Consider the following 21483-nt stretch of genomic DNA (forward strand, 5'->3'; position numbering starts at 1 on the left):
TGATCATAACAAAAATAGTACCAATAAATCAAACCAGCTGAAACGTGTTCAGAACTGCGAAGAAGCGTTAACGTTTTCGAAATAAACAAAAGAAAGAAAGCGTTAAAAACGGTAAAAAATATTCTGCAAAAATGTAAAAAGAGACAAATGTGGTGTGTGTTTGGACTAAAAATAGAACCAGATGCCATCGAACGACAACAGTGAAGTTCAAGGTAAAACGCGCCCGAGTTGTTTATCATTATTCCAACAAAAACGTGATTAAAATCTCTCACTAACTGGATGCAGATTAGTTGAAACCCGCACACAAATCGGTGTCCCTTCTATCTAACCAGCGTTAGGTGACAGTTGGTGGGACACGTGAGGAAGTGAGAGATGAGATTTGTAGGAGGGGGTGAGACAAGCGAAACTGCACTCAATAAAATCCATTGACCCTGGCCTGGCTCGAGTAGAAGCGCACTCAACTCGTCTTGGTCTTGGTCGTCGTCGTCGTCGCGCAGATGTTTGTTTGTTTGCGTTTTTTTTATTATTCATTTCGGCGCGGCTCAACAGCATCTCTGCGAGATGTAGCGCCTCTCCTCTAAATGCAGCTCACCTTAAGGTGGGAGGGGGTGTTGTGGGAAAAGTCGCACACACGAGCGACGCGCCAGTATCGCATTACTTGGGGTATTCTAGTTCTTTCTCTCTCTCTGCGCTTTAGATAAACCAAAAAAGAGAGCAAAATTTGAGAAATGAACAACTGGTGGGTGTTTTGCAAAGGTCGAATGAGCAAAATAAAAAAAAAATTTTATTGTTTTTGAAAAACGTCATTTATGGAAAAAAAGGCCGTCCTTCAAATATTTTTGAACTGGAATTTTACTCACGACCTTTTCAACAAATATCCCTCAAGGAAGCAATCTGTCTTTGCTCTCTGAAAATAAAAACAAAAAACATTCACTGCCGTCACTTTGCACACAGAGAGCAAAAAGAGAGCGTCCACCTTTCAGAAAAAATCGTAAAGAACGAAAAAAAAACACTTCAGCGAAAAAGGCCGGTGTCCTCAATGTGGCAGTGTGGGGATGTCAACCGGCGTAAACAAAGACCTAAAGTTTCCGCTGTGCTGTGCTGGGTGAGATTTCGTTGGAAAAACGAAAATTTTCTCACACCCACACGCGAGTGGCGGCGTGAAAAAAAAACGAGAAAAAGAAACAACAACAAAGAGTCAACCGAAACTGTGGCGGTGGAGAATTAGATGAGTCACAAGTTGGTGGACATTAGCCGGCATCGATTGCGTTGCTATAGGTTATGGACTAGTGGTGCTACTAGGTTGGTTTAATTGGGGATTAGGGACAATCTGCGGTATTGATTTTTTGTCCCATTTTAAAACTTCAATTTTAAATTTCCCATTTTTTTTAAGTGAAACTAAGCAACACGATTTCACTTGTTTTGACTATTCAGCTACAACACGTGCTATTGAGTAAACTCTTATCACTAAGCTGATACCGCAAAGTGAAGAAAGTGTTCATCGTATTCCCCGTCATACTCTCATGTTGACAAAATATTCGCCAAATGAATAGCAACAATCTTTAGGATCTAGGGATGTCAAAACTAGCTTGAGAGTAATGATTCCGGATTTTTAAAATTTTCAATAGTAAAACAGTGCCAAAGTTACTTGAAATAAGAAAAATCATCAATACCCAAGATTTTCTAAAAATTTAAGAGTTTTCTTTTTTTATTCTTTTTGAAGATTTAAAATTATTTTTTTTGCGAATCTAATATTCAAAAATTTTGGCCATACGAAAATTCTAGCGAAATACAAAAAAATGGTATTATGAGGTTTTTTTTATCGAGTTGATGTCTTTGGCATCGGCATGATATTTATAACATCGAGGTTTTCAAAATTATTAAAGACACATTCTCCGGCAATGTACACCTTAGAATGAAATTTTGAAAAGCGTGTATGAGCTATTTGGATATTTTTCCTCGATTCTAGACTACTTGAAGCTTCAAAAATCATGGTTTTCATTAATTGATCATTTGAATGTCATATTGTACAAGTTGGTTAGGTTATGCATCAATTCGTGATAAAATCATCGTTTTAAAACATTTTTCTAAAAACTCCTGGTTTTCAGCGAAATAAAATCCAAAAAATATTCTTTTGATTGCATTTTGTAGGTTTTTAGTTGTACTAAACGGAAATGTCATGGGTTTGCAGTTTATCTTAAGTTAAGTATTTTTTTCAAACTAGTGTAAGTTTACCATTTTATTGCGTTGCAACGTCACGAAAAAGGGACATTTGTTTATGTCAACAAAAAACTAAACATTCAATCATTTTGATATTGCGGATGCTCTTTGCACTTGGAAAGAGCTTTCAAATGCAATCTAGAGCGACTTAATTGGTTGTCTAGATCCAAAGTTACAACAGGTTTAAGTTTGCGTTGCAACGTCACGAAATTTTAAATCATATTGGTCACATGGCAAGAAAGGTCTATGCCTAGTTGGTTGTTGAAGATAAAAGGGTACTAAATATTATATATTTGTTATATAATGTTTTCGAGCATATTTACAGAAGAATTGTACATGGGTCATTCACAAATTCCGTCATTTAAGTTTGATGCAACTCGAAAAAAAAAGTATTTTATTAAACTTGTTGAACAAATCAAAATAGACCGATGTTCACAAGGGGGAAAAAATCTAAAACTTTCAAAAAAGTAATCACGTGGTTACTGGATGGCCCCTTTATGATAAACTGATTTACGTGAGGGTTCATTCTAATACAACGCAATGATTTTTTTTATCCCACACCCTTATGTAAGTCAAATTACAGTGAAATTCATTAAACAATAAAAATCACGTGATTCGATTTTTTTTTTTCAAAAACTTTTGTCACTCTGTTGTTGGACGAACCATTATTTAAATAAGTTGTATGCAACGTTCTGTTGGTCACAATAAAAAATGTTATGTTGCGCAGTTAAACAGTTATATTATTTCCTCAAATTTAATTTAAAAAGCACAAAAGTCAACAAAATAAGTTACGTTGTTTGCAGATCACCCCTTAGGGGCCATGAACAAACGATATGGGCACTTTATTTATAAATTCAAAATAAGCCCTCCTGAAAACTTGAAGCTCCTCACCTCCCTTCTAAAACTTCCACGTGTTTTGTAAGTTGCCCAAAACCATTAAAATATTAAGGGAGCGTTCTTGCATTACGTAACAAAACATTTATATTTTTAGACCCCCTCCACCCCCTGGAAATACATTTCCGATACACTTTTTTTGTATAAATCCTCGAACCCTCCTCCCTCCCCCTTGATATTACGCCGTTACGTAATGCATGGACGTCCCGTTACATGGATAGAGGACGGGAAAGGGGGGGGGGTTTCCTTCGTGATAATGAAATAATACAAAAAAAAATATTTTGAAAACCCTTTGGAAAACTTCGTAAATCGTACTGCAACTGTGAAAGCAGAATAGGGGGAGGGGGGGGGGTCTAACATGGGCAGGCCAATCAATTCACATGTCCTTGTACTGTCTATTTATGTCTTATAATCAAATCTTAACCTACAGTTGTTCAGCCTAACAAAAACTATGATTTATTTTGAAACTATAATTTCGTGACGTTGCAACGCAACGAAAAACCCTGTTTTCAAAAACAGAGCGTTGCAACGTCACGAAATGTAAACGGTCTTCAAAAATCGAGGTTTAATTTTTTCTAAAAACTAATGATTGCATTCAATTTGTTGGCCAATTTTACACTAAAAATGAAAGAAGAACTCCAAATTTGCCGTTTAACAGAGCAGAGTTAATGGCGAAACATGAATTGGGTCTGGATTGAGAAAAAGTCACGCGTTGCTACGTCACGCTACATATCCCCCTCTCAAAAAAAGAATATTCGCTTAAAATAATGTTTCAACATTGTTTTTTATAGGAAATTTAATGTACTTTCCGAATCTGTAATTACATATGTACCTTTTTCATGTATTTTTTGAGTTACAGCCGAAATACTGAAAAAAGAAAAGTCAAAGCGTTGCAACGTCACGGCGGAATGTGTCTAAAGTTTTTTTTAGAAACACAACTATAGAGCAATTCTCTACGAAATCGGTCTTTTTACTTAAATTTTAATTTTTGTATTTTTTAATCCGACTGAAACTATTTTGGTGCCTTCGGTATACCCAAAGAAGCAATTTTGCATCATTAGTTTGTCCATATAATTTTTCCATATAAATTTGGCAGCTGGCTATACAAAAATGATGCATGAAAATTCAAAAATCTGTATCTTTTGAAGGAGTTTTTTGATCGATTTGGTGTCTTCGGCAAAGTTGTAGGTATGGATATGGACTACACTGAAAAAAATGATACACGGTTAACATTTTTTTGATGATTTTTTATTTAACTTTTTGTCCCTAAAACTTGATTTGCAAAAAACACTATTTTTAATTTTTTTTTATTTTTTGATATGTTTTAGAGGACATCAAATGCCAACTTTTCAAAAATTTCCAGGTTGTGCAAAAAATCTTTGAGCGAGTTTTGAATTTTTGAATCAATACTGATTTTTTCAAAAATTCGAAAAATTGGTCGCAAAAATTTTTCAACTTCATTTTTCGATGTAAAATTTAATTTGCAATCCAAAAGTACTTTAGTGAAATTTTGATAAAGTGCACCGTGTTCAATTTAAATCCATTTTTAGGTGACTTTTTTGAAAATAGACGCAGTTTTTAATTTTTTTAAATTAGTGCACATGTTTGCCCACTTTTGAAAAAAATATTTTTGAAAAGCTGAGAAAATTCTCTATATTTTGCACTTTTCAACTTTGTTGATACGACCCTTAGTTGCTGAGATATTGCCAAGCAAAGGTTTAAAAACAGGAAATTGATGTTTTCTAACTCCCACCAAAACAACACACCATTTTCTAATGTCGATAGCTTAGCAACTAATGGTCTGATTTTCCGATCTTTTAAAAAAATATTTAAAAAAAAATAAACCAAGACTAACATTTTAAAAGGGCGTAATATTGAATGTTTGGGCCTTTTGAAATGTTAGTCTTGGTTTAAAAATTTTGAAAATATTTTTTTTCGAAAAGATCGGAAAATTTCACGAATGTTTCATATTTTAACATTGAAAATCGGACCATGAGTTGCTGAGATATCGACATTAGAAAATGGTGTGTTGTTTGGATGGGACTTAGAAAACATCAATTTTCCTGTTTTTAAACCTTTGTTTGGCAATATCTCAGCAACTAAGGGTCGTATCAACAAAGTTCAAAAGTGCAAAATATAGAGAATTTACACAGCTTTTCAAAAATATTTTTTTCAAAAGTGGGCAAATGTGTGCACCAAATTTTTACGACCAATTTTTCGAATTTTCGAAAAAATCAGTATTGATTCAAAAATTCATAACTTGCTCAAAGATTTTTTGCACAACCTGGAAATTTCTGAAAAGTTGGCATTTGATGTCCTCTAAAACATATAAAAAAATAAAAATAGTGTTTTTTTTTGCAAATCAAGTTTTAGTGACAAAAAGTTAAATAAAAAATCACCAAATTTTTTTTACCGTGTATCATTTTTTTTCAGTAAAGTCCATATCCATACCTACAACTTTGCCGAAGACATCAAATTGATCACAAAATTCCTTCAAAAGATACAGATTTTAGAATTTTCATGCATCATTTTTGTATGGCCAGCTGCCAAATTTGTATGGAAAATTATATGGACAAACTAATGATGCAAAATGGCTTCTTTGGGCATACCGAAGACACCAAAAAAGTTTCAGTCGGATTAAAAAATACAAAAAAAAACGAATGACCGAAATCTGAGAAACTGCTCTATATTCAAAATCTATGTAATTAAAAAATGAAATGAAAGTGGTTATTATTTTTAAATCCTTCATTCATTTATTTTCCAGTGTAGATCAAAACATTTTTTTAATATTTAATTTTTAATTGATACTTTTGATTTTGATTTTAGTTTAAATTTGTTTCAATTATTTTCAACATTTCTATTGAGAGAAATATGTGGAACACGTAATGGACGCAAAAAAAAAAAAAAAAATCTCTTCACTTTTTCCAAAATCAAATAAGTATTCAGTGCCCTTTTTCTCTCATAGTGTCCAAACAAAGAAGAAATTTAAACGTTTTAGAAATCCTTTGGGAAAATTATACAACGCTTTTGTTTATCATTTTCCATTCCATGCAAAATAAATTGTGATATCACATTTCTTCATAATACTAAATCATTATTATTATTATTTTATTTTTTCTTTATTAAAGAAAACTTGTTCGTCACGTTTTTTATGTATATTTTTTAGGACTTTTCTTGATGATTCCTAAGTGGGCCAAATTAAATAGCAAATTCAAAACTAGCCCGCGGGCCGCAGTTTGGTAACCACTGTTTTAAAGGATTAAATATAACATCTCTCGAGACAATACAAGACAGTTAAAACTCATTTGGCAGTAATGCCAGTTTCTTGAAAAACTCATGATTTGTAAAACGTCGATAAAAGAAGATTTACATAATTTGAAAATGTTAATCGAATTGCTTATCAAAAAGCACTTAAGAGGCAGTATTTGTAGATTCTGCTCGGTTAGAGGTCGTATCGAGTTGCTCCGATTTGGATGAAACTTTCAGCGTTTGTTTGTCTATGCATGAGATGAACTCATGCCAAATATGAGCCCTCTACGACAAAGGGAAGTGGGGTAAAACGGGCATTGAAGTTTGAGGTCCAAAACACATGAAAATTCTTAAAATTGCTCGCATTTCCGTAAAACTTCATCAATTCCAACTCTCTTAGATGCATTCGAAAGGTTTTTTGAAGCCCTTCAAAATGTGCTATAGACATCCAGGATTGGTTTGACTTTTTCTCATAGCTTTTGCAAATTACTGTTAAAAATTGATTTTTTTAAAACCTTAATAACTTTTGGCAACAGCCTCCAACACCCATACTCCCATAGGTCAAAAGTTAGGGAATTTCATGGACTATGAGCCTACGGAAATAACTTTTTGGCCAATCGCAGTTTTTCTCATAGTTTTTCGATTTTTCTAGAACAAACATTTTACAACGTTAGTTTTTGCTCTGTAGGCCTCCATAGTGGCACTTTTTGGTCTCAATTTTGACATATTCGGAATCCTCAGAAAATTTTACATTAGATTGAGGTGTTGGAATTTTGAATTTGATTGGAAAAAATGCCTTTTAGAATTAATTAAAATATTATTTAGAATTTTGTCGGATTAGGGGTAAACAAGTTTTCGCCTACTTGATACAGCATTTGACGTATTGATCATAGGGTAAATAAGATCTATTTCTTTTTTCAAAAATGTTTTATTTAATTATTTTTTAAATCAAAATTACAACTCCAATACTTCTAACTTACGTGAAATTGACCGAGGATTCCGAATATGACAAAATTGAGACCAAAAAGTGCCGTCTTCTTGGCCTACAGGGCAAAAACCAACGTTGTAAAATGTTTGTTCTAGAAAAATCGAAAAACTATGAGAAAAACTGCGATTGGCCAAAAAGTTAATACCGTAGGCTTATAGTCCATGAAATTCCCTAACTTTTGACCTATGGGAGTATGGGTGTTGGAGGCTGTTGCCAAAAGTTATTAAGGTTTTAAAAAAATCAATTTTTAACAGTAATTTGCAAAAGCTATTAGAAAAAGTCAAACCAATCCTGGATGTCTATAGCACATTTTGAAGGGCTTTAAAAGACCTTTCGAATGCATCTAAGAGAGTTGGAATTGATGAAGTTTTACGGAAATGCGAGCAATTTTAAGATTTTTCATGTGTTTTGGACCTCAAACTTCAATGCCCGTTTTACCCCACTTCCCTTTGTTGTAGAGGGCTCATATTTGGCATGAGTTCATCTCATGCATAGACAAACAAACACTGAAAGTTTCATCCAAATCGGAGCACCTCGATACGACCTGTTTCACATCGATGAAAAACTCGCTCTTAAAATAGGGTTCTATATTTAGATGACTATCTCAGTAACTATTGGAAATTATATCTCTCTATTATTATTAAAGATTTTTAAACAGACTCTCCAACTGCATAGAACTTCAAGCTTGATCTGCTCGAGTTTTCGTCAAATCGTGCTCATATTTGGGGTTTAGGCTCAGAGTATTTAAATTTAATTGAACCTAATTGAATAGTCTACCTCTCTCAGTGAGATGATTTGTCACACCAGACCCCAAGGTCACCTGTCTGACAAGATATCCCAATAAATTCACTCAACCAAAGGCCACATACCTGCAATGTCAAAGATCATCCCAAATTGCCAGTTTACAGTGTCCTAGATCTGTATCTCTTTGTCCTGCCTGTTCAGTGCAAAACGGCGTGCAACCTTGCAGTATAAATCAAGCTTTTCCCCCCTCTCTCGATTGCGACAACTCCCCGAACAGCCTCCAATGATCATGACTCTTCATGGCGGCGCGGCGGAGGAATTGCCCATAAATAACAAAACACCTTCTCACGTTCGTGAGGTCATCCCTGACAGTCGACAGACACGGTATTCGTCTCGTCGCGAAGGATGTCCGACCTGGATTCCATTCTGGATCCGAAAATAATTACTGCAAAACGACCGCCGAAACAGCAAAAGTCACACCGGCAGCAGCAGTGTGGTATCTTAATTGAAGACTTTTTCCCCCTTTCGAATGTCGTGCTGGTTCTGTTTGTGTAGAAAATAAATCCACCGGCGAGCTCGTGGTGTAAATAAAACAAAACAAAAAAACGCAACTGCAAGCACAGTTGCATTCGGTGCTGTCAGCAAACAGGCCGCAGCAGTGGGTAAAATTAGCAACTTTTTAGAACGAACGATTCGCACTGGTCGTGTTTTTTCCTTCTTTGTTCCAAAAAAAACGAAGCATTCGAGCAGAAAATCAGACGAACGCGCTGATCTCATCCTTTCGTATCAAACGACTGCAACTGCGTTGCAACGTAAACAACCTACTTTCCGAACCTTCGCCTTTTTATACAGCTTTTTTTTTTATTTGTATATCCTTCCCCATATGGTCACACCGGTCCAGACCGGTAATGTGGGGTCATCGCCAAAAAATGAAAATGGCCCAGAAAAAAAGGAAGGTAAACGCGCCCCGCCAAGTCAATGATCGCGCTCTGACCAGACGACGACGACGTCGGCGGTTGCATCTCTCTTGGGAAAGGTAGCAATTGGCAAAAAAGAGATAAAAATGAGATATACAAAACGGATGCTGTGTGCTACTGATGTTTTATCATCCCACGCGGTGGGTTTGATGGGATGGTTATATTGAAAAATTATGTCACCTTTTTCAATAAGCATTTTATTATTAAATAGATTAGTGGCAGTGCGTGGCCGAATGGTTACGCTGTCCGCTTTGTAAGCGGATGTTTCTGGGTTCGATTCCCATCTGCTGGAACCTTCCATCGGATGAGGAAGTAAAATGTCGGTCCCGGCCTTGGTTGTTAGGCCGTTAAGTCAATCCACGTGTAGGAGTCGTATCCATGCCAGAAGTACAAACAACACACCAAACCAAGCCTACTCCGGTGGAATCGCTGGCGGTGGTTGGACTCGCAATCCAAAGGTCGTCAGTTCAAACACTGGGGTGGAAGGTTCCTTGGAGTAAAAGAGGTTTGGGTGCTCTCCCCATTCAAGCCTTCGGACTCCTTGGTTCGAGCAGAAACTTGCAATAGAGACCACAAAAGACCCGGGGGTCGTTAATGTGGATGGTTTTTTTTTTGAATTAAAATAGATTTTGATCGTATTTTTTGAATAAATTGATATTAAAGAAAGTGGCTGATTGTCTGTGCCTCTTTCAAACACAAAAAAACACTATACCATGTTTTCTAAACAATCTCTCTAAAAGATTATTTATGAAGCACAATTTTCACGAATCACTGTCCCATCATCGATCGCATCGATCAACGATCAATTAATTCTCGATTTGTTGCACCTCGTTCAAAAACGCACCAACAAATCGTCCAAAATCCTCCGATTCCGACACTGATCGATCGAAAATCAATCGATTAGAGGCTCTCCAAAGAAAGTTCAGCCGCCTTCAATGTCGCTCAGCACGAGCTCCTCTTCAAGGCCCGTTGTTCTCAAGAACCATTCTCTTATCTTGCTGACAAGTGTTGTCGTTCTGTCGTGGTCGACACAATTTGTGGTTTCGCTGTGGGCTTCCTCTCGTCATCATTTATCACAATCTCGAGGAGCCGCACTTGCACTTGACCGTCTTGCTTAGAAAGGTCACTTTCACTGTCGTCTGGTGCCGCCGCTGCCGACTGATCTAAATTCATTAATCAAAGATGAGCATCCTTTTCGGGAAGATCTTTTGTCGAATTCAATTTTAGGTTGTGTCAAACAACTATTAGAAGGTTTTTATCTGTGGAATCAACAATTTCTTCCAGGGTGGCATTCCCGAAGAAAATAATGAACTCTCTTTGGTGCCATACCGGCTCAGGTCGTCGGGTTGGTGGATCATTAATTTTAAATCGAGCTCGAAGTTCGGAATCCATTAGCGGCGCGTTTTGTTTATATTACGAGGTTGAAATTGGAGCTTTCACCCAAACAAGACGCGTTAAAATGCACCGGTCAAATTTGTGTCGTTTAGCAAAAAATAGCACACACGCAGACTTTTATTTTGGCGCGTGTAAACAGTAAATTTATTTGGGGTTTGCTTGTGTACTATTTCGTGGTTTGTTGACCTTTTGACAGATATTTGAAGAAAATTTCATTCAATTTCTTATACTTTTTTATTTTAACCTGTTAAAACCAAAATTGAAGCGGATGCTCACATTTTTTCTAAATTCTCAGTAAAATGCATATTTGCTCATAAATAAGGTGGCAAGCTTTTTGCCCCCTCACTGAGAAAAGGCCATAAAATTACTCCAAAAATATTTTTAATGTACGCCTGCTAGCCGCACCTATACATATCGGATCAAAATTTAATTCTGAGCAAATCAATGTTTTTGTGCGGTTTCTAAACAGTTTCGGCTCCATTTTAATAATGCATTTTATTGTGCAATTCATAAAAGAGATATCATGCAAAGAGCAGTGTTGGAATTCGAGCGAGAAGAAGGAAAGCATTTCTCGCACGCGAGCGATGGAGAGAACTTGTCCTATTTTTCTCTTCTCGCTCGCGTTCGCATTTTCGTTCGCGTTCTCGCTCCCGCCGCGAGCACTTCGTGCTAGTCGTTCGTCCCAAGCTAGCAATTTGTTTATCAGGTGATGGTATAACTTGAATCGCTGTGTTGTTTTTGGTCGTTTCTAACACGTTCAACTTCTCGCGAACGGTCAATTCTGGCTCGCGAGATAACCCGTTCGCGAGCAGCGGGGAGAGCACGGGCAATCGGTGAGTTTCTCTCCGCAGCTCGAGACTCGCGGCGAGAACTCTAGAGAGAGGAATTTTTCTCACGAGAGCGCGAGAATACCAACACTGGCAAAGAGCATTTGAGTTAAATTCAAATCTAGGAAATTTGGATTTAGGCAAATAGTGTTTATATTTTAACATTTAGAGGAAAAGTATGTTTGGCAAGTTAAACAATATGAAGAAATAGAAAATAAGAAAATTTCTAAGTGACTTTCAAAGCCAAAATTCTAGAGAAAGTTAAAAAAAACTATGAGTCCTGGGTCTCCTATTCAGATAGGACCATTTAAAAATTTAATCTAGAATTACTCCAAATCTTTGGAAAACAATATAATTTGAAAATGAAACTGTTGTAATTTTGTGATTTGTTGTTATTGTTATTAAATGAAACTGTTGCTTTGTGTTCTGCAGATATTTTTTTAAATTTTAAATTCAGGACTGATTTTTAAAAAGCAACAAGCAACAAAGCGAACAAACTTCTTGGTAAATGTGGTTTTTTATTTATGTTTCATAACGAAAAAAATGATTTAAAAATTTGTTTAATAGAAGATAATAAAAACAGAATAGTCCTCGAGTTAGTTTTCAAAAGATCCTAAGCGCCATTTGTAAACGAAGCAGCTTTTCGATCCATTATCGTTGAATTAACGAATTATCAATTTCATAAATATTTTATTTTGTTTATCTGCATGTCCTTTTGCTTTTTTACAAAAAATACTGCAAATTCGATGTATTTTCAAGAAACAACTAATAATATCAATATCAACCCTAGAAATGGTCCATTTATGTAAATATTTTGTACAAACTTTGGATTTAAAGTGTGTAAAAAACACTGTGACTTTAAATATCATCCCAGAATTCAAAATATGAATTTCCTATAATTATGATATAAAGCTTGAGAGAAACCTTACCAGTAAAAAAGTATTTGAATAACAACGGTTACAGAAAATATCAAAAACAAAATCAAGTTATCAAAGTAAAATGTATTTAAAACATGTTGGAATTTTAAAAAAATAATCTTAAAAAAACAACGGTAATGAAAATTCCAAAATAAAGGATCAGTTATACATTTTGGTCCAATTTTTTCGCATTTAATTTTACAATATTTTTAAGGATTACAAAATTATTTCTAATCCAAACCGAAGACATCGAAAAGCCGGCCACGAAACAGCTCCATCAAATCGTCCAACCACCCACCAAACTCTCAGCGCCGCCATCTGTGATCAACCGGCAGCAGCTAACGCCACGCAAAGCTTCCCGCCCGCAAAGCTTTCGCATGTTTGCGTTCGTTTTCCACCATCGCCGCCGCGGCTTGCTGTATGCTGTGTGGTGTGATTGTGTTGATCCTTGCTGGAGCTTTTATGCGCCACCAATACCTTCAAGCTTCTTCGCTTTATTTACTTTCGTTCGTAAACGCTCGATTTTATGTTGTTGTTTTTTATGCTTTTTTCTTTTCGTTCGCTGTCCCGCTCTTTCCTGTATGTACGGCGAGGGTCTTTGTGTGGTTGCTATGTTGTTCCAAACCAAGTGAGAGAGGCGGAGCCTAAGGTGATAAATCATTCTTGGGTTGCTTTGTTCGGTTTCGGTTGCGTGAATCCATTTCACATATGTACGACGTTGGAAATAAAAAAATATGTTGGAATGTGAGACAGTGTTACAACAGAGGGAGCGAGAGCGGGGGTGGTGCCCGATATAGTTTAAAAGTTAAGCTCTTTTGTTATTAATCACGTCTCGGAGCTGTATACGAGGGCTTGGAGTTGGGGAAGGGGGGCAGTTCTCCAAACAGTCCTTTGACTGGGACTTGGACCCCTCAAACGCTGTTGTGGGGTGCCTAAATATTTATTCAATTTTAATCTGTCTAATTTTGGGCCTATTAAATCGAACCTCTCAAGTAGCTTGAGGTTTTTTTTTCGGTGGCGAGTCTCTCTCCTTTCTTCTTCACTGCTTCGGCTGAGCTGCACTCGACTACTTCTGCAGCAGAAGCAGTGTGACTCGAGCTTGGAGAGATCTCGTCGAACTGATAGGTGGAGCGCAAAGTTTGGAGCTTTTTTTTTTTGCTTTGGAAGAGGTGAAATTGATGCCTGGACATTATAGACAAACTGTCAGCACCACAAACGAACTATGAAATGAAAAAAGTGCTCTCTCACTACTTAGCTTGGGGAGATCGGTTTCGATTGGTTGTTTGTTGCGCTTAATCTTTATTAATTGTGTTTATTTTCGTAAACTTGGCGGTGGCGGTCGTGGGATGACGGACGGCGGACGAAACAGGTTGTCCTTTGGGGTCTGTCCGAGGTGGCAGATCGTTGGCTGCGATGTCTGCAAAATGGAATGGCTATGTTTTGATTGGAACGTTATCTGATACAAAATTTGAATAATTGGCTGCATGTTTTTGATCGTCTGGTATGGAAATAGCCCTGGGGTATGATTGCTAGAGGAGGAGATATAGTTGTAACACTTATGCAGCTGTTTCAGACTGTTTGTCAGTACATATTTGCAGGAGATGAAAAAAGTGTTTTGAAATACATTTCACATCTGTCCAGTTGTTTTTCAATTAAAAGTTTCAAAATTATTTTGAGACGCCTAGCTTTAACTGTTCAGTTTCTTTTATTTATTTTTTTCAAAGTCAAATTCGGGTTCAACGAGCACATGTTAGTCATATTTTAGTGGTTGATTGACTAAATAATTAATTAATCCATTTTCTCAATAACCGAACTTTCTAAATTATCGCCATCTTTATTGAATATTCCTCGAACACTTTACAGCATTCATGGGGAGATATTTAAGCCTAACGATTTAAATTAAGACACCAATAAAAACATTCTACAATATTTGGAAGAATTTGTTTCAGTTTAACTTAAAAAAAACAACAAATATTTACGAACGACGACAACTTTGGTTTCGCTGACAAAATTTTCATTCGTGTTTTTAGAATATTATTTTTCTTTTCATACTTTTCCAGTAATTTGGTTTGGTTGTTTTAAGCATTTTTGTATACAATTTAAAAATGTTGGCCAAAACTTATACATTCCAGACTCGATTATCCAAAGTTTCGATTATCCGAAGGTTTGTAGGGACTTCGAATTAGGAAAAAAACACTTTTTTTTAAATTGTTTACTTACTTTATAATCAAACTGAGTCGAGAACAGAACACTGATGAAGTCTGCAAGTAGTAGACGAAATACGTATCTGTCAAGATATTAAAAATATATAGCGGAATTAAAAGGAACAACTCGTCTCTTTGTATTCACAGTAATGCATTCTGCTAAAACGCTCAACCAAACCACAATCAAAAAAATATGTTTCTATATTTTATCACCGTTATTTTGGTCGATAGAGTGCATAATTGACAAAGGGAGCGCGTGGTCGTAAAAAATATTCGGAGTGAAAAGTGATTTCTTTTGTGATTTTCAAAGCCCTTCCTATATCATCGTTGATCGGAAGGCACGGCGTCGGGTGGATTGTGTTTAAATTTTTCGAAAAAGGTTTTATTTTTTTGCGATGAAAAAGCCATTTCTATATAATGAACGAAAGACGCACTGACAATTTGGATCATTGAGTTAATAGTGGAGCAAAATAACTGTGTGTGAGTGATTTTGTGTGTTAACCAGAAAGACCTTCCCATAGCATCGTTGCTCGGAAGGCTCGCCGACGGGTCTGTTATGAAAGTCCTCCCCATAGCGTCGTAGCTCGGGAGGCATCGAAAAGCCAATACCTGCTCCTACTAACCCAAAAAAAATTATCACGTGATGCTTGAAGGAGATGCTGTGGATTCAACGGTTTCAAGCGGTATCAACAAGTATATAGCGAAAAACTATGTGCTTGATGAGTCTGCAACTTCAACTATCGGACTAACATTCCTTCCTTTCGTTGAACTGCAGGCTTCTTGGGAGGGCGCCGGTATTGACTTATAAAGTAGAGATCTTCAGAGGTTAAACAGTGAACGGATGGTTGGCTCCCACTGATCATTTTTGATTCATTGTTTAACTTCAGCTGATCTGTCAATAACGGAGTAGCAGCTTATTGGCAGTCAACCATGCTCATGCTCATGCTCATGCTTTATCACCGTTATTTTGGTCGATAAAAAAAATCTAAAATACTCAGCATGATTCGATTATCTGATGTGAAATTTTTCCAAGGCATTCGGATTATTGAGTCTGGACTGTACCCAAACATATAATGCTCTTTGAAGATAACTACTAAACCAAAACATTGTCGTTCAAAATTCCTGTTGAAATTGGAAATTATTTTAAAAATTATCTTAAACACACACAGAAATGTCTTTACTTACTTCTAACACCAACTTCAGGTCTTTCAGTCTAACTCTATTTCTGGAGTTTTTTTTTTGAAAAGGTCCAATAAACCAAATTTTCACGTTTTGCTTTTTGGGTGTTTTTCAATACCCCTGACTCAAGGTGGTTTAAAAAACACTCAAAAAGCAATAACTGGAAATTTGGTTTATTGGACCTTTTAAAAAAAAACTCCAGATTTGTTGTTATCCGAATCATCTCGATTTCCCTAGACTAGACCAAAACAACCCTGTTATCAGTTATCGAAAACAAAATCGCATTCAAGTTTGCATGCAAGCTCGCTCAGCGTTGAACGTTCAGACGAGATTGTGCTGTGCCAAAAAAGGTGCGCGCAGTCCGCCGGGAGTCGCAATCTCTTGTCTTGCTATCAGTTTATGTATATTTTTCGTAGATTGTAAAGTTGTACGCCACCACCGCCGCTGCAAACTGATAAGGGCTCTTATCATCTGCGAGGCCCACTCTCGAGCTTTCGTCTGATTTAGTTGTTTTCAACGAACAAAATTGGCGAGTCGTTTGTTCAGGGCAAATTAAAAGATATCGCATTTTTTGTAGAATAGTTTGATCATACCGGGCGCTTCGATTGAAGATCGATGCTCTAGAATCGAGATGAAGCATGTTCAACGAGCTGGCAGCAGAGTACGACCCTGACGTGGCGAGTCTCTCTCCTTTCTTCTTCACTGCTTCGGCTGAGCTGCACTCGACTACTTCTGCAGCAGAAGCAGTGTGACTCGAGCTTGGAGAGATCTCGTCGAACTGATAGGTGGAGCGCAAAGTTTGGAGCTTTTTTTTTGCTTCGGGAGAGGTGAAATTGATGCCTGACATTATAGACAAACTGTCAGCACCACAAACGAACTATGAAATGAAAAAAGTGCTCTCTCACTACTTAGCTTGGGGAGATCGGTTTCGATTGGTTGTTTGTTGCGCTTAATCTTTATTAATTGTGTTTATTTTCGTAAACTTGGCGGTGGCGGTCGTGGGATGACGGACGGCGGACGAAACAGGTTGTCCTTTGGGGTCTGTCCGAGGTGGTCGATCGTTGGCTGCGATGTCTGCAAAATGGAATGGCTTTGTTTTGATTGGAACGTTATCTGATGCAAAATTTGAATAATTGGCTGCATGTTTTTGATCGTTTAGTATGGAAATAGCCCTGGGGTATGATTGCTAGAGGAGGAGATATAGTTGTAACACTTATGCAGCTGTTTCAGACTGTTTGTCAGTACATATTTGCAGGAGATGAAAAAAGTGTTTTGAAATACATTTCACATCTGTCCAGTTGTTTTTCAATTAAAAGTTTCAAAATTATTTTGAGACGCCTAGCTTTAACTGTTCAGTTTCTTTTATTTATTTTTTTCAAAGTCAAATTCGGGTTCAACGAGCACATGTTAGTCATATTTTAGTGGTTGATTGACTAAATAATTAATTAATCCATTTTCTCAATAACCGAACTTTCTAAATTATCGCCATCTTTATTGAATATTCCTCGAACACTTTACAGCATTCATGGGGAGATATTTAAGCCTAACGATTTAAATTAAGACACCAATAAAAACATTCTACAATATTTGGAAGAATTTGTTTCAGTTTAACTTAAAAAAAACAACAAATATTTACGAACGACGACAACTTTGGTTTCGCTGACAAAATTTTCATTCGTGTTTTTAGAATATTATTTTTCTTTTCATACTTTTCCAGTAATTTGGTTTGGTTGTTTTAAGCATTTTTGTATACAATTTAAAAATGTTGGCCAAAACTTATACATTCCAGACTCGATTATCCAAAGTTTCGATTATCCGAAGGTTTGTAGGGACTTCGAATTAGGAAAAAAACACTTTTTTTTAAATTGTTTACTTACTTTATAATCAAACTGAGTCGAGAACAGAACACTGATGAAGTCTGCAAGTAGTAGACGAAATACGTATCTGTCAAGATATTAAAAATATATAGCGGAATTAAAAGGAACAACTCGTCTCTTTGTATTCACAGTAATGCATTCTGCTAAAACGCTCAACCAAACCACAATCAAAAAAATATGTTTCTATATTTTATCACCGTTATTTTGGTCGATAGAGTGCATAATTGACAAAGGGAGCGCGTGGTCGTAAAAAATATTCGGAGTGAAAAGTGATTTCTTTTGTGATTTTCAAAGCCCTTCCTATATCATCGTTGATCGGAAGGCACGGCGTCGGGTGGATTGTGTTTAAATTTTTCGAAAAAGGTTTTATTTTTTTGCGATGAAAAAGCCATTTCTATATAATGAACGAAAGACGCACTGACAATTTGGATCATTGAGTTAATAGTGGAGCAAAATAACTGTGTGTGAGTGATTTTGTGTGTTAACCAGAAAGACCTTCCCATAGCATCGTTGCTCGGAAGGCTCGCCGACGGGTCTGTTATGAAAGTCCTCCCCATAGCGTCGTAGCTCGGGAGGCATCGAAAAGCCAATACCTGCTCCTACTAACCCAAAAAAAATTATCACGTGATGCTTGAAGGAGATGCTGTGGATTCAACGGTTTCAAGCGGTATCAACAAGTATATAGCGAAAAACTATGTGCTTGATGAGTCTGCAACTTCAACTATCGGACTAACATTCCTTCCTTTCGTTGAACTGCAGGCTTCTTGGGAGGGCGCCGGTATTGACTTATAAAGTAGAGATCTTCAGAGGTTAAACAGTGAACGGATGGTTGGCTCCCACTGATCATTTTTGATTCATTGTTTAACTTCAGCTGATCTGTCAATAACGGAGTAGCAGCTTATTGGCAGTCAACCATGCTCATGCTCATGCTCATGCTTTATCACCGTTATTTTGGTCGATAAAAAAAATCTAAAATACTCAGCATGATTCGATTATCTGATGTGAAATTTTTCCAAGGCATTCGGATTATTGAGTCTGGACTGTACCCAAACATATAATGCTCTTTGAAGATAACTACTAAACCAAAACATTGTCGTTCAAAATTCCTGTTGAAATTGGAAATTATTTTAAAAATTATCTTAAACACACACAGAAATGTCTTTACTTACTTCTAACACCAACTTCAGGTCTTTCAGTCTAACTCTATTTCTGGAGTTTTTTTTTTGAAAAGGTCCAATAAACCAAATTTTCACGTTTTGCTTTTTGGGTGTTTTTCAATACCCCTGACTCAAGGTGGTTTAAAAAACACTCAAAAAGCAATAACTGGAAATTTGGTTTATTGGACCTTTTAAAAAAAAACTCCAGATTTGTTGTTATCCGAATCATCTCGATTTCCCTAGACTAGACCAAAACAACCCTGTTATCAGTTATCGAAAACAAAATCGCATTCAAGTTTGCATGCAAGCTCGCTCAGCGTTGAACGTTCAGACGAGATTGTGCTGTGCCAAAAAAGGTGCGCGCAGTCCGCCGGGAGTCGCAATCTCTTGCCTTGTTATCAGTTTATGTATATTTTTCGTAGATTGTAAAGTTGTACGCCGCCACCGCCGCTGCAAACTGATAAGGGCTCTTATCATCTGCGAGGCCCACTCTCGAGCTCTCGTCTGATTTAGTTGTTTTCAACGAACAAAATTGGCGAGTCGTTTGTTCAGGGCAAATTAAAAGATATCGCATTTTTTGTAGAATAGTTTGATCATACAGGGCGCTTCGATTGAAGATCGATGCTCTAGAATCGAGATGAAGCATGTTCAACGAGCTGGCAGCAGAGTACGACCCTGACGTCAGCGATCGTCGACGGTCAAGTTCAAGTGCACGACACTCACAACTAATACGGCGTATTTCCCCCCTTCTTGCAGGAAATGGACCTGATCGAGGTGCTCTGGAAGCAGGACGTGGACCTGGGCTTTACGTTGACCCCGCCGACGGCTGTGGTGGCCGGTGGAACCGGCAGTGCCGTGGCCGGAGCCAAGGGAGGTGCCGACAGTTCGGACGACCTGGAGAAGCTCAAAGTGCTGCTGGAGATCAAGAACGACGACGATAAGGTGAGGCTTCCGGACTAAACCGGTTGGCGGTTGTGAAATAGGCCCCGGCGACGGCGGTGGCGCTCTGTGACTAATGAGGGTTGTGATATTTTCTGTTTCTATTTTTCGGTGGCCCGCACGCTGCGTACTCTTCTCTCTGATAACGGAATCACCGCAGAAAAAGGATGATAAGAAGGAACCCGAGGAAGATCCATGGGCCGGACTGTCGTACACGATTGATACCGAAACTGGTGAGTACAAATTTTTGGGAGATTTTTCATTTTGACACAAATTTGCAAACGGTGGGCGATTCAGATGAAGATGATCATGAAAATGATTTTTTTTTTCAAAAGGTCGGCTTACACAAATGTTACCAACTTCGATTTTTCAATACAAAAAAATGCGCACTTTGAAACAAAATAATTCATAACACATATGTTTTCCAAGTTAGGCCTGCAAATATTTTTAAAGTTTATGTGTTTCGACTCTGGACGAAGTCAAGAGAGGAAGGGCACAACTCTAGAAAAATGATTTTTTTAGTTGCAAGCCTTATTTACAAATTTTGAAGCATAAATAAATATAAAATGCTGTATTGATTAAAACATTATTGCAAATCACAAAGAATTTATGGAAAACAAAAAAACCCTTCTTAAAAAATAAACGTTATCCAAAGTGTTATAAATAGTTTCATTGAAATGTACAATATTTTTTTTAGATAAAATTTAATTGTTTACCTGTGGAGGAGGCAGAAACTTGAAATTTAATTTACACAATGTAATGTATGCTAATGCCAAATTAGATTCAAATTTTTCAAGTCCATAATAAATAATAAAAATTGTGCAAAAAATGTTTTTCTAGGTAAATCCATCGAAATCACTAAGCGGTCAATAAGCAAGTCTGCCTGTGTGGATCAATCGGACCGCGCACTGGACTCACAATCCAGAGGTCGCCGGTTCGAATCCCGAGGCGGACGCAAATAAATTCTAAGTGTAAATATAGGTTTTCGGTGCCCTCTCCCCGTGCCATACCTTCACACTTAGGAGACCCGGGAGGCGGAGTCTTGTCGCAAAAAGAACGATACACGCCTGTGGATCCGTTGACGAAACCGCAAGGTTTAAGAGGGCCACATAATAAGGTGTTACGTCGATTCCGTCCGTCAATAAGCAAGAAAAAGTAGCAAGAAAAATAAGATGTAAAATTTTATTTTTTTTCTAAATAAAATAAATTGAATTGAATTGAACAAGTACTCCCAGTAAGCACTAATTTTTCAACCAACCATTGCTTGGAAACTTGTGAAAAGTTTTTTTTCCAATGAAATTTTTATTTCAGCTATAATTTTTTGCCCCTGATTTCTGAAATTTTTTGAAAGATATCAAAACTTGCAATGGCCCATTTAATAAAATATAAATAATTATTTCCATTTTTCATTTAAGGTGGTAGATCATGGTGTCTTTCACTTTTGGGGCAATGACTGTCAATGATGGTTCTGAATTCAGGGTCCAGAAATAGTAAATTGATATGAAAAACGTTACTTAATCCACCTTTAGGTGGTTGGTGCCTTCCTCACATTCATAAAGTGAATACATTCAGTAAAAATAGCAACATTCCCCCTTGACATGTTTAACAAATCAACTTTATTACTCATTTCTTCTGATAGGGTTCGCAGACATTCAATATTTCTGGATCATCGGGAAAGTCTGATAAAAAACCTATTCAACGATAGTTCGCATGGAAGATTCAGACAATATTTCTATCAAAATAGCTGAGATCCGGCCTCCAAAAAGTGTATGAATAACACTTAAGTGCCAATAACTTTTGATAGGGTTGTCAGATCCTCGATGTTTTAGGCTCATTTGAAAGGTCTTTCGATTATCTAACTAACGACAGGTCGCATGATGGACCCGGACATCATTTTCATTGAAATAGCTGAGATC

At 37.0% G+C, this 21483-nt stretch overlaps 1 protein-coding gene across 3 annotated transcripts in view; it reads left to right on the top strand.

Moving 5' to 3' along the window:
• LOC120420749 (segmentation protein cap'n'collar) overlaps positions 1-21483 on the top strand; it is a 102546-nt gene that overhangs the window by 15114 nt on the left and 65949 nt on the right. For 2 of the 3 annotated variants that reach the window (XM_039583846.2, XM_039583845.2), the window contains 2 exons: positions 19385-19570; positions 19728-19800. In XM_039583846.2, the coding sequence (XP_039439780.1) occupies positions 19385-19570; positions 19728-19800 (259 nt within the window). Of the gene's footprint in view, positions 1-19138; positions 19296-19384; positions 19571-19727; positions 19801-21483 lie in introns of those variants that run through there. The other variant, XM_039583847.2, reaches the window with a different exon arrangement.

The sequence above is a fragment of the Culex pipiens genome, chromosome 1 (assembly GCF_016801865.2).
Source record: "Culex pipiens pallens isolate TS chromosome 1, TS_CPP_V2, whole genome shotgun sequence".
Taxonomy (NCBI): domain Eukaryota; kingdom Metazoa; phylum Arthropoda; class Insecta; order Diptera; family Culicidae; genus Culex; species Culex pipiens.